Below are 14,533 nucleotides of genomic sequence, written 5' to 3' on the forward strand. Positions count from 1 at the left end.
GTCACCCTCATCCTCACTCTTCTCGACTTCAAAATCGAAAAACGGAAAATGTTTACTGTGGTAGAGTGGCGATGCCGAATCAATGCCCGACGCTTGAAGAGTTTCTGCGGCTTGAGATGCCTTGATCCAACCGTGCCTAAATCCACGATTTTCACATCGGCAAACTTCTTCGGCAAGTTACTCCTTGGTCTTTTCGATTCTAACTTTTCGGCCTTCATGAAAACCTTTTTCATAGGCCCTCTCCTTCGCGGTCTCTATTGCGAACATACTCGCCGTCTCACGATCGGCGAGCGCAGTGCTGATGAGCCGACTTGTAACCCTTTCTTCCACGATTGGGTTTCCTTGCCCGGCAGGTTGTGCCTGAGCCACCTTGGTCTTCCTTAACTCGCGCTCAGCTGCCTCCGCGCGAGCCTCCAAACTTCGAATACGTTCCTCCTTCTTCTCTATTTCTCAGTGGGCAGCGCGCAGCCGCATACCGATTTCATAGGCAGTGTAAAGCCCCTTCACCGCCCCGTGAATGCCTTCACGAAATACTTCGTAGTCCTGTCGACCTACCATCGATTGCTGAACCTCAGGAGGAAAAATTTGTCGAGCAAACTCGACCGTTACATTTGGGTCTCGAACGATCGAGTCCGCCTCTGTCATGGGTCTATTCCCCACAAATACCGCAAAGCTTAATGGGCACGGATTCGCGTCAGATCCCCTCTCAACTTGAGGTTGAGGAGATCTGCCCTGCGACTGCTTGTCCCGCCTGGGCAACCTGCTTCGACGTCGAGGAGACTGACGCCTCTCTCGATCCCTGGAACTCCTACTTCCTGTGCGCGAAGGGTCACCACCTCGATTCATGTCTCCACCCAGCTCAGCTAGCGTCTTCGCTTCCCCTCTGCTGTTAAAGAAGAGTCTGTTCGACATTCACACGATACCTTCAAAAGCTGGAGTCAGTTGCTTATTGTGCTCATAAAAGTTGTACCTTCAATCATTTATCCTTTACAGAAGCAGCACTCTCGAGGCAATCTCATTAATTGTGAAAATCTCAATCACTTGGCGCCGACTGGATCGACCCGCCTGGGGCAAGGGCAGATAGATTTATCAATGTATTCGGCTCAAGTGCTCCAGCCGGCCCATGAATTGACTTCAAAACTCCTGAGTGATCATGCACTGCCTGGGGCAAGGGCAGATAGATTTATCAATATATTCGGCTTAAGTGATCGAATATATTCGGCTTAAGTGATCCAGTCGGCCCATGAATCGACTTCAAAATTCCTGAGTGATCATGCACCGCTTGGGGCAAGGGCAGATAGATTTATCAATATATTCGGCTTAAGTGATCGAATATATTCGGCTTAAGTGATCCAGCTGGCCCATGAATCAACTTCAAAACTCCTGAGTGTGATCCAGCCGGCCCATGAATCGACTTCAAAACTCCTGAGTGATCATGCACTGCCTGGGGCAAGGGCAGATAGATTTATCAATATATTCGACTTAAGTGATCGAATATATTCGGCTTAAGTGATCCAGCCGGCCCATGAATCGACTTCAAAACTCCTGAGTGATCATGCACCGCCTGGGGCAAGGGCAGATAGATTTATCAATATATTCGGCTTAAGTGATTGAATATATTCGGCTTAAGTGATCCAGTAGGCCCATGAATCGACTTCAAAACTCCTGAGTTCGTCTCATCCGGCGCCCAAATGATCATGCACCGCCTGGGGCAAGGGTAGATTAATCAATCTATTCGGATTAAGTGCCCCAGCCGACCCATGAATCACATCACCAGCGTAATACCCACGAACTATTCGGCATACGAATGTTAAGTCAATATTGCCAAGATATTCAATCGTAGAAAGCTCAACAGTGTAATCATTTTATCTAAAGTAGTGAAAGGCAAAAATTCTTCACCAACATAACATCACAAACTACGCATAAGTAGTAGTGAAACGACAAGGTAATTTTCATTAATAAATTGAGCGCAGACAGTAATCAATTTATACATGAAAACTACTCAGAACCAACAAAAGTCCTTAAAACAAAAACATACATCAAAAGGGAAAGCATTTCATAAAATTTGAATGACTCCCAGATCAATCGTTGGGGTCAGACTCAAGTGGCTCAACGTCCACCTGCTCATAAGGAATTGGCAAGGCCAATGTAACCCTAGCGGCATCAAGGGCCTTAAGCCACCCATGTTTGAATCCCCGATTCTCAAACTTGGGGACTTCATCTACGTATTCCTCGAAGGTGGCGCCTTTTCCTGCTTCGAATGCGACAGAAGCCTCAGATTCTGCCTTTTCCTTGGCCGCCTTCAACTCTGCTAACTCAGTCTCCACGTTGTCAAGCGCCTCCTCGGCCAGCCTAAGCGATTCTTTGCTCACGTTCGCCCTATCTTTAACATCAGAATGGAGATGATCGGTAGTCTGAGCCCTTTATACTTCGGCTTCGGCTCGCGTAGTCTCCATTGCGGCTCTCATCATCTCAAACTCGACCCTGCTCTTTTGATCGCCCACTTCTAACTGCAAACGGTCAATCCTCTCAAGGGCATCGTGTAGGCGACGGCCCAAGTCGGCGATCCTGCCGACCGTCTGCAAAACGAGTTGGGATCGTTAGATGCCATAGGCAACCAAAATCAAAACAAGTCAAGTTCACCTACCAAAAAGGCCGACTGCGCAGATAGCGCTACGACCACCAAATCCGGCACGGCATGAAAGGATGCCTTATCAGCTGGTAAGGAGACTGAAGCCGCCAGGCTCAAAGCTACCGTTGGGTCGGTAATGATAGATGTGTCAGAGGAAATCGGCGTGTCTCTAATCTTTGGCTGAACAATGAAAGGAACAACCACGTCCGACTCTTCTAAGCGAGGCCTTTTGTCAGCAGGACTATCTTCCGAACCGGCCCATCCCTCGGCGCTACGCTTCTTGCCCCGCTCTTCCGGAATCAATTGTTCTTCAATGACCTGTTGTTCAACCTCTTTCGCCGTTTCGGCCGCAACAATCTGAGTCGGCCCTTCAATAACGAATTCGAAAGACTCAATCAAGGCAGGTCCAGAACGGGCGGCCATTCGCTCGGCATTTTTCTTTCGAGCCATCTACGTGAGGTTTTCCCCAGCCATACCTTCAAAAAAATCGTCGGGTAGGTCTCCCAAACTTCCAAAAATATCTCCAGAAGAAAACTCTGCCCGACCCGAAGTGGACGGCGAGATAGGCTGACTAAGTTTGGCTGCCTCAAACGCTGAGTTTAGGGCCTCGTCAACCTCTTCGGCCTCCTCAGCGAACTCTCTGGCTAGTTCGGCGACTACCTCTACCACCGGTTCCATGTCTTGCCCCAAATCAGAAGCTTCGAGACCAACTTGCCTAAGGCTCCTGAAGCTAGGGAAGATAAGAGCCGCAAGGTGTTGATCGCCGGATGGTATCAGAATGTTGTCAGCAGCCAAAAAAGTAGTATAAGTAGGCTCGTATCGAAGAAGTATGTGGGCCGCTCTCCCTTGCTTCTTTACGTTTGGACGGCCGAAGTATCCGAGTGCAGTCGCAATCTGCGCAAGGACTGCGTCGTCAGTAGAAACCAGAATCTTCTTCAATTTACTGCCTGCAAAGACAAAGGGTTAAACATGGAGAGAAGGCCGAGTGAAAGAAAAGTTCAATAAACACAAGGAGACACACGGCAACCTGGTTCACCCCTCCGTCTGGGAATAGGGTCTAGGCGACCCTCGCCTTCGCCAAATTCCCAGTTCCCTCAGACATTGACCATTACGTCGTCCACATGCTTACCAGAACTGGCAAGCATGGTTATCAAATGATGGTCAGTATCCTTGGCCCTAAGAAAGTACCGCCCAAGCCGACCGGAAGATTTGGCTAAAGCATAGCAGTGCCAAATGGTCGGAATGCCAAGATCGATCCTGAGACGTCGGTTCAACTCTACGATTCCCATTACGATTCGAAAAAAGTTCACGTTGGGCTGAGATGGAATCAGACCCCAATGGCGGAGGACGGCCCTAAGGAATGGATGTAAGGGAAAACAGACCCCCGCCCTCTGCAATGGATAGGAGAGGAAATACGATTGAATTTCGATCCTCTCTCTCCATATCCAGAGTATTGTCCGTCACTAGAGACAGATGAACATCGTCGGGGATGGAAAAGTGTCGCCGGAATTCGGAAACACGACCCTCAGAAAGGAGGTCTTTCAAGTGTTTAGCCATTTTCGTGGGGAATCAAGGGTTCGCCAAAATTAAAATAACAAACAGAAAGTAGGATTGCAAAGAAAAGAGAAGAAGACTTACGAGGAGCAAGGGGGACGAGGGTAGACGGAGAAGAGTTGTAGAAAATGCGAGTCAGAGAAGGGATACCCGCTGGCGGTCCAAGAGTCTCGAATACTCGATGAAATGTGCACTCGAAAGGACTAAAATTTCAAATCGCAAAAAATGCGAGACGCACGAATGAGGCGGGAAAGTGTAATAATGACCGAAAAGGTGTGCGCATTCTGACATCTGTATTGGGGTACGCTAAGCCGCCTGACCTATTTTGACTTTTCCAATTCAAGACCAAACACGCCGATTAACTACCGTCAATGGGAAGTTTGGGGGGCAATTGTGGGAGCCGAATAATGGCAAAATCAGAAGGTGCGTACCTTAGAAGACTGATATTAATCGGCTATATCCTACGAGAATGGGAAGCCGAATATAATATATGTGCCGAATAAGTGTAGATCCTTAGAGCCGAATAAGAGAAAGGACAATGATTAAAAAGTAGGCCCTGGCCCCGAGGATCAAAAGGAATAGGTATAAATACAGGAACAATAGATTGAGAAAGGTATGTAAGAATCACTTCACTTAACTTAGTAAACAAGCTATCCTGAGTGTCTGAACTGACTTGTCCGTCGGAGTGCTAATTTCGGCACCCCCGACCGGAGTGTTTGTATCTTTTCAGGTGACTAGCTGAGAATCACTAGCGTCTCCCAGGATCTGAAGAGTATTTCCAAACCACTTCTCCACAGACGGCTATAAATTCAAATGAATACAACGGCTATAATTTTCATTATATATACCAAAGCCTCTAATGTAAACAAGTTACAAAAAACCTGAAAATATTCTTTGATCTATAATCACTCACATCTATTCTCAAAAATTATACACTGAGCCTTATAGCTTTAAGTCCATCTTTCCTATGTGAGATTTACAGAAAAATCAAAGCTTTATTTTATATATCTATCTTTGAGAGATATTTATTGTAAACTTTCTTTGAAAACAAAAATATCATTTCATCTTGTAAAAGTGTTGCAAACACTGTGTTCTTGAAAATCTTGAGAGTGATTGTGAATCACCTAAGATTTGCAAGGGTTTGGGCTTGTGAAGTCTGTGTAAAATCCGTAGAGGATTGCTCCATTTGTAAAGAGGTTGCTAGTACCCCTGTGAAGCTAGAAGATAGTGAAAAATCTCAAGTGAAGCTTGAGGAGTGGACGTAGGCCGAGTTGAAACCGAACCACTATAAATTTGTTTGCCTCTCTCTCCCTTATCTCTTTATTTTATTTTAAATTGCCATAGCTATATTTCAAATTTTTACTATGCTAAAATCATTAACTGACATAGTTGTTAAGACATTTTTTTTAATTATTTTTATTTCATTAATTATATTTATCTATTGTGCTAGTCATAATTTTTATTAGGGTATTATTAATTTTAATTGTAAAAACCTAATTGACCCCCACTCTTACCAAAGTGACACGAGCCATAAACTATAGGGACTGTTAGTATACTTCGCCTAAGTTTTAATGTTGTCTCTATATACACCATTATTTTTCAAATAATACCAAATTATCCCCTTCTCTAGCAAACCCTAACTCTAGCTAATTCATTGTCGGCCATCAGTTACTACTCTTTTCCTTCCGATTAATGCCTACTCCACAACATCAATTTCCTCCCGTCGTAACCTCCCTCTTCTCTTGCCGCAACCAGCACTTACCTAGTCGTGTTGTCCCTCTACCACCCCTCTCCCATCCCTGTGACCCCTACCCCTCATTTTTCTTATTCTTTTCATCATCGAGATCTGAAAACCTTTGAGTTTTCTTTCTTTCTCTCTACAGTAGAGAAAAGTATGGGACTGCATTGCGATGATGAAAATGGGGAGCTGGCTCGCGATGGCTGAGGCGAGGGTAAAGTTGTTCGAGATAATAGGAGCGGGGTTGTTTGCGGTGGTGAAAAGTCGTTAGTGGCTGCAATGGTGATTGGGAAGGGTTGTGGTGGTAGTGGCTGGCAATGACGGTCGGAGGTAGGAATTAGACAACGGAAGAGAGAGGCAGTCACCCATGGTGATGGTGGGGTACGGGGAGAGTGTATTGAGAGATTAAGATTGTCTAAAATGGTAATTTGATTAAGGGACAAAAATGTAATAAAAACTATAGTGATGGTGTATATTGAGAGAGATTGTGGTGGTGTGCAAATAGAATTACCCTTAATTGTTTTTCAATATAGACCTTAGTGATGAAAATGGGTGGCACTAATAGTCTTCACTTTTTTTCTAAGGACCTCTATTTTTTTGAATCCCTACTTACAAATTTAAACATTGATAAAAATTTTAAGGATCCGTATATAATATCAAAACTATCTCTCATCCAAAATATTATACACCCACCTAAACTGTCATTACAACCCCATACCGATTTTCCCCCCAATATCTCATCAACACAGAGCCCATAAACAAATGAGAGTGAAGAAAAGGAAAAGAAAATCTTGAGAGATTGAAACCTAGATAATGAAAATGAGCCTTCCTCACAGAGATGGGAAGTTTCTGAGGGTGGTCGTCTCTGTATACACAAAAAGAAAAAAAGAAAAAGAAAAAAGAAGTCCATGATTTTATCTCCATCTCCAAAAATCATTAACCCTTTGGGTGTGTGTTTGTATGTACTCGGTATCTGTATTTTTTTATCTATATATATGCATATTTATGTTTGGTTTTCTTTTAACCTTGCAGTAACCACGAATAAGAATACTATATGCTACAACAGTAGGCAACAAATGCTGGTTGAAAGCACAATGGAAGGAAAGTGCCCAAGTCTTAAGACTGGTCATGTAGCACTTGTGTCCTTCAAAGCTTTTGGGAAGTGTATTTGAATCCTTTATTTTATTTTGGAAATCTTTGGTGTTGTTGTATCTTGGTTTTGGAGGAGTACAAATTGATTTAAACGCGTTGGGATTGTTCGTTCACGCTTGTTTATGTTGAAAAATTTTTGGGAACTTAGAAATTCTATTCTAGAGTCGACACCAGCCTTGTTGAGGGTTGACCCTTACCTGTTGTGGAAGTTTTTGGAAGTGTTGCGGGAATTTAGGTCCGACACCAGCCTTGGTGGTGTCGATACCTGCCTCTTGTTGCTGTCTACAAGTGTCGACACCAGTCTGGGAAGGGTTGACCCTTATATATTGCAGAATCTGTGTGTTAGTTGTTGGAAATTAGTGTCGACCCTTCATGTCTAAGGGTCGACCCCTTGCTTGCTACCAGATTGTCTTTTCTACCTGAAGGGTCAACACCTCTGCCCGAAGGGTCGACCACTGTGTGTTTTTTTCCAGAATTTTGGGGTTTGAATGGGCCCTACCTTTGGGGGGTTTTGGGCCTATTATTTTACTTGACCTTAGCGTTATTTTTCTACTACTATAAATAGACCCAAACCACTTCTCTCTCATTATTTTCCTCCCATTATATGGAGGAGTGCACACCACTTAAGCAATACATATTATGATGTTAATTATATTATTTTTTTTACTTATTTAAATTGCACACACATCGCGTGTGCTAACCGCTAATCCTCATAAAATTCATTATCTGCTCTAATAACATATTAACTTATTAACTAGTTATTTATGTAAAAATTTAAATTATTAAGAGATTTTACTAGCAAGTTAAGCCAAACTTGAGGTTATTTGAACCTCCCCAAAAGCTTTCTATTGTAAGAGGAAGTTCTTACAAATTTCCTCTTTTAAATTTTATTTTATTTTTTTGTATATATAGATCAATGTATTCATCATTTAAAATTTGAAGTATTTAATTTTATTCTCCCCATCAATCGTCATCTATAATTAAACAGAAGTTGTTGATATGACCCTCAAATTTCATTTTACCTTCCAAACTATTTCTAAAATAACAATTAGACCCCTGGACAAAATGAAATTTGAGGGTCTAATTAATATTTTATAGATAATTTGGAAGATAAAATGAGATTTTAAATGAAAACATGATGCCAAGTCAGCAAATTCTATCTGATCATAGACAACAGTTGACAGCGGGGTGAAATTGATTCAAAATTGAATGGTTTATGTGTAATATTCATATAATCAAAAGAATGGATGTTGAATTGATTTTGAGTGATAGTTTGGGGGCAAAGTAAAACTTTCTTCACATTGTTTAAAGGGGGGTTGAGCTTCGTCGTGGAATCTATTACAAGTTCCATTTCAATGATCCGAATTATTTATTTTGTAGGGTCTTTAATGTATATTATTTATACAAAAAAATTAAGTTGAACTAATAATCATAACATTTTTATTTTATTACTTTTGTTTTCGAAAAATTAAACAAATATTTTTATTAAAATATACTATTTATTTTTTTAGAAAAGTAAGATAAAATAAAAAATATTATAATTATTAAATCAATTTAATTTTTTTTATAAATAATATACACAAAAAAAATTATAAAATAAATAATTCAAATTATTAAAATAAAACTCATAATAAACTCTATAAACCAAAATGGAACTGTAATAAAATCCACCAAGTAATGTTAGGGATCATGAAAAAAATATTGTGAAGAAGATCATGAAAGATTCTTAGATTACACATATAACAAAACACCTCATACTAATAAAAAAATTTCATAAAATATTTTATAATATTTCTTTTTCTACATATAGGTTTGAGTGTTGTGTTTGGTAACAATTTTCAAACATTGATTCCACATCCACATTTGAAAACATGTTTGCCCGGTCATCCCCCCAAATGTCCCCCCGGACGACGTCTGGCTGGTTGACCAAAAAATTTAAAAAAACAACTCAAAACTCAAAATACAACTCAAAACTCTTTTCAAAACTCATAACCAAATAAATTTTCTCTTTTCAAAACTAATGACTCAAAACCCGACTCTGCACTCAAATCATGATTCTAAAAATAATTTTAATAAACAAAAAAAATATATTTTTTAAAAATAGAATTTTGAAATGAGTTTGGTTTTAAATTTTGAATTGAGTTTTGAGTTGTGTGTTTGATTATGAGTTTTGAAATTAATTTTTGAATTGAGTTTTGAGTAATTTTGAGTGGTGTGTTTGGTTATAAAACGCTTTTATAAAATCATTTTTGTATTAAAAGTATTTTTGGTCAAAAAATATTTATGTTGAAAACATAAATTAAATTAACCTTTAATTTGAAAATACAAGTATCACATCCAATTATAAAAAATTCTAATTATCTTTCTAAGCACAAAAATTTTAATTTACTAAAGTAGGCAAAAATTAAAATAGCCTATTAAAATAACAATTTCCCAAACCTCCACAATATATGTTTTATATAGGGTTTGTTTGAGATGTGGGTTGACTTTTTGACTATTTTAGCCTGTGGTTAAAAAGTCTCGTTTATGAGACTTTTGTGAAAGAAAAAATAAAATAATTATGATTTGGATATAACATTTTGCGAGTGTTTGGGAAGTTGCTATTTTAGTAGGCTATTTTAGTTTTTGACTATTTTAGCAGGTTATTTTAGTTTTTGATTATTTTAGTAGGTTAAAATTTTTGTGTTTGGGAAGATGGTTGGATTTTTTTGTGTTTGGATGTGATGTTTGTGAGATAAAATTAAATGATTATGGGTTTGATGTGACATTTTATCTTATTAACTATTTTAGTCTAGTTTGTCTTTTTTGTAAATTTTAGCCTAAATTAAGCAAAAATCCCACTTCCCAAACAGCCCCTTTGTCTTATTGAATTAAAAAATTTATTTTATCTTTTTGTGAATATTTTAGCCAAAAAATCTCTATTTAACTCATGCCAAACAGGGGCATAATAAGTAATTGAATGTGGAATCTTGATGAGATTTATTGGAGTATTATATGGATCATGCTTTGTCTGTGTTATAATTTTTAAAAAAAACTCATCTTTTGAATGCATTGGAATTGTTGCTCTCAACAACCTTCACATGGGAAAACAAATATAAAATGATTTTTCTAAAGTCGTTTTTTATTTAAAATATTTTTGAAACTCATCTGTGAATGTATTAGAATTGTTGCTCTCTCTCTCATCTTTTGGTATTAAAAAATCGTTTTTGTATTAAAAATATTTTTGTCAAAAAATAGTTATGTTAAAAATATAAATTAAAAAAGAAATTTAGTGTAAATCAAAACCATTTGTAATTAATTCAAAATTAATTAAAACTTGACTTTTTCAAAGCCGATTTTCTATCTTCAAATTTTTTTATTATTTTAAACACAAGATACAGCTTTTCAAAAGTCGTTTTCTGAAAAACGATATTGCTAAAGTCGTTTTTATAAGAATAAAAATAGAAAGTGGGAATAAAATTTTGCAAATGTGACAGGGAAATCAGCCGAGACACACACTACGTCTCTCTCTCTCTCTCTCTCTCTCTCTCTTATGTTGTCACAGCGTTTCGTCTCTCTCATGATCCATCTCTCTCTTTGAAACCCAGCCCAGACCATCAAAGAAAAAACGGGTTCACTCTCTCTCATGATCCATTTTTCTCTTTGAAACCCAGACCAGACCATCAAAGAAAAAACCTGTCCTCTCTCTCTCTCTCTCTCTCTCTCTCAAGACTCCAACACGACCCTGTTTTGGTAATAGTTCCTTTCAAAGCCATGGACAGTAGTATCTCCCAACCAAATCCATTTAACAACCACCACCACAAAGCTACCACCGCCCCAAACAACAACGACGACTACCAAGTTGCAGATCATGATCTCACTAACATGATTGGTCGAGATCTTAATTTCATGAAAGAGACCATGACACAGATTCAGAAGTTTGTAGATCGTATGAATGTGCAAATCAACCAGGCTTGTGAGAAATTTGAGGAGATCAAAACAAGAGAAGGAGGGAGTGATACTAACGAACTTGACCAACTGAAAATGTCTGTCAAGAAGTTGAAATCCCAGATTCCCTCCAAGCTTAAAATCCATTATGATGATGATTCAAAACCACATCGGAAACCATGGTCTGATGGATCCATTAACGGTAGCAGCAGCAACTACCAAGTCGATGTAAACAAGGCCGGTTATTTGCACAGCTCGTACAAGGAGCCAAAGTTTGATCATGCCCCTGCACCTTCAGATATCCGGGTATCTTTCCGTAGACTCCCCTGGATACTAAAAGAATGTTTGAATTTTTTCTTGATGTTCCCAGAAATGGCTACCATGAAAAAAAGTCTTATGATTTACTGGTGGATTGGAGAGATATCTCTACACGCAGAACAAGCAGAGCATCTTGCCAACGAGATCTTGGATGAGCTTACTGCAAAGGGCTTCATCGAGCCTATCTACAAAAATTGTGGATTGGTTGTGGATAGCTACAGCATGCCCCCTTACATTCGTTCTGCTGTAACCTTTGAATTAGAGGGGCATGATTTTGATTATTTTCCGGGTCTTTGGTTCGCCTGTTGGAAAAGATGCATAGTCAACGTTGATGCGGCTATTATTGATGGAAGACATGAAATTATTTTCAAAAGGGGCACCAATTCGAAAATTGTTTACTTGGGAAGGTGGCAGAGCTCGGTCACGCATCACATTGAAGTCCCAGACATCAAAATTCTCAATGCACTCAAGAATATGAAACAATTGAGGTTTCTTAGCCTTCGAGGAATTTCTTTGATTACAGAGCTTCCTCGGTACATTTCACAACTGACTGATCTTAAAATTCTAGATCTCAAAGCCTGTCACAACCTTGAGGTGGTTCCAGATTGGATTGGCTTGCTTGAAAATTTGACACACTTAGATATATCTGAGTGTTACCTTTTAGATCACATGCCCGAGGGGCTTGGTGCATTATCTAATCTCCAAGTCCTCAAGGGATTTATTATTGGAGATTTCAAGGACAAAAAGTCATGTACTATCAATAATTTGACAAAATTGTCGAAGCTACGAAAATTGAGCATATCCATAAGTATGAAAGAATTTCCAATAGCTTTGCAGCTTCATTTACAAAGATTAAAATTTCTACAGAAGTTGAAAATATCTTGGCCAGGATGCTTTTTACGAGGTAAAACTAAGCAGCGTGATCTAAAACTTTCTCTCTCATTGGAACTTCCTTCATCGTTGCAAAAACTAGAGCTTGAGGGTTTTCCTGAGATAGATACACCTGGTTGGTTGCGGTCTCACAATTTGGAAAACTTGAAGAAACTTTACATCAGAGGAGGACTATTGTGTAATCTGGGCATAATAGTAGCTACCACAGTTGAAATGTTACAATTGAAGTACTTGAGTAACTTAAAGATGCCTTGGAAAGATATTATGATGTTATTTCCCAATTTGATTTACCTGGAGAAAGTAGAATGTCCCGGCCTCGATTCCATCTCGTGTGATCGAAATGGTGTTTGGATGAGGACAGACAATGGCATCGATGAGAAATGCGGTGGAAGAAGCCACTGAGCGAGGATAGGAAACCTCTTTCTATTGTCTTCCCTTTCTACTTCTAGGCTGGCAAATTAATGTCTTCAGAAATAGTATATAGTTATTTCCCTCTCATGAAAAATTAGTTATACGTATTTATTTATTGAATCAAATGTATATGTCTTGAAGGTCATTCATCAAGGCTTCTTTACAAGTTTTCAATAAAGTTGCATTTGGGTTGGGTAAGACAGGGCATGCCTTTACTGGTAATTTTTTCTAAGGGGAAATTACAAAAATAAAAATAAAAACAAAAAATCAGAGTTTTAATTTTGTGAAAAAACAGGCCTAAATTTTTAATTTTATCAATTTAAATTTAAATTTTTTGATTTGTTTTCAGTCTAAACCATCAACCTACTTTCCTATAAGCTACAATGACAGATGTTTTATCAGCTTTGAAGAATTCTTGACTTCAAAAGAATTTTTTTTTTGAATTTAAATTTTTTGCTAAATGTATAATTTATTACACGTCTTCAACTTTGTAATAAATAATGCTTAGTTTTAATTTTCCACTGCCCTTCATTTTTCTTGCCTTAACTTATATTCAATATTTCAGTTACTTTACACATTAACATTTTTATTATGTGAATGTGAAGGAATTAGTGAACTACTTTTAAAAGGAATATATATAAAAATTTAAAAGATGGTAATGATGGGTATTGGTATCATTGTAAGAGATTTCATGAGAAATGGCATCAAGCAGTGAGGGAATTGCAAATGAATATGTTGTGGACAATATTAAAGTAGTTGAGTTGTGTCTTTTGCCAATGTTTTGAATTTGTTGCATACAGGCTAAGGGATATTTACTTTTAACCAAACAAATTTGTTTTAATGAAGAAAATTTATCATCTATTGGAAAGCATACAAGCTGAGGTATTTACTTTTAACCAAATAAATTTGTTTTAATGAAGAAAATTTCTAAATCTATTGGGAATCATACAAGCTGAGAGTAGTTACTTTTAACCATACAAATTAGCTGTAATGAAGAAAATTTCTAATCTATTAGGAATACAATTGCTGATCTGATATTAAAGATTGGATGGGAGTTTTAAATCTGCTTGTATTCATGACAAAATGCTAGGAAATGAAACTGCCCATCTATGGTCACTTTGAATGGAAGAGGTTCTAATTGAGGTTGTTTCTTGTGTCTGATTTTGTCTGTACTTTATAAATGAAATCGCCTTTCTACATAAAAAGAATTTTTTTTAATTCTTTTAAGCGTTGTTTTTAAATCGTTACGTTAGTAGAAGATTTCCATCATTCCATACCTTTTCATCCGTAGAATTTATTAGTACAATTCTTACCTTATTTACGTTTCTAAAATTTCTAACATATTCGCATTTCATAGAAATCCAATAAATATATTTTCCACTACAAAATAGCTTGGATGTCCACAAAGTACAAATGAGGGTCATTTAATTAATAAACTTACAACTTTTTCCTTCCCCTCAGCAAGGCCAAAAGTTTCCACTGAAGCGTAGCCATAATAATAATAGTCAAATAAGAAAAAAAAGAAAAAGAAAAAAAAAAGCTAAGAGAGATGGTTGTCTTGCAATATATGAACTTCAAACCACTCATGCCAGCTCCAATATTCCTTTAGGCTTTGTCAAGATTCTTTAAAAACCTATATTCCAACCAAAAGAAATATGTCAATGTGAAATGTAATTCAAAAAAAAAAAAAAATTGAAGCTGATTAGCACAAAAGTATAAACTCCCTCTATGTAAAATTTTAACATATATAATGTAGTAAATATTTTCAGTAAAATTTTCTAACAAATCTAACCCCAACAAAAAAAATCAGATTTCAAGCTCAATAAATCAGATTCAAGCTCCCCAAACAAAGAGTTGAAGATGTTAAGGCAAAAAATTAAAAGAAAAGGCTCGTCAATGGACCTGCACAG

The 14,533-nt window shown here is 38.0% G+C and overlaps 1 protein-coding gene across 1 annotated transcript; it reads left to right on the forward strand.

Annotated features, from left to right (window-relative positions):
* Positions 1-10,829: 10,829 nt before the first annotated feature.
* On the forward strand, positions 10,830-12,614 carry LOC114305874 (disease resistance RPP13-like protein 4). Its single transcript, XM_028251014.2, has one exon. It carries the CDS (start codon positions 10,830-10,832, stop codon positions 12,612-12,614), a length of 1,785 nt encoding a protein of 594 aa, XP_028106815.2.
* Positions 12,615-14,533: the final 1,919 nt, after the last annotated feature.

Source organism: Camellia sinensis, chromosome 11, assembly GCF_055761805.1.
Source record: "Camellia sinensis isolate YWXY chromosome 11, ASM5576180v1, whole genome shotgun sequence".
NCBI classification, from domain to species: domain Eukaryota; kingdom Viridiplantae; phylum Streptophyta; class Magnoliopsida; order Ericales; family Theaceae; genus Camellia; species Camellia sinensis.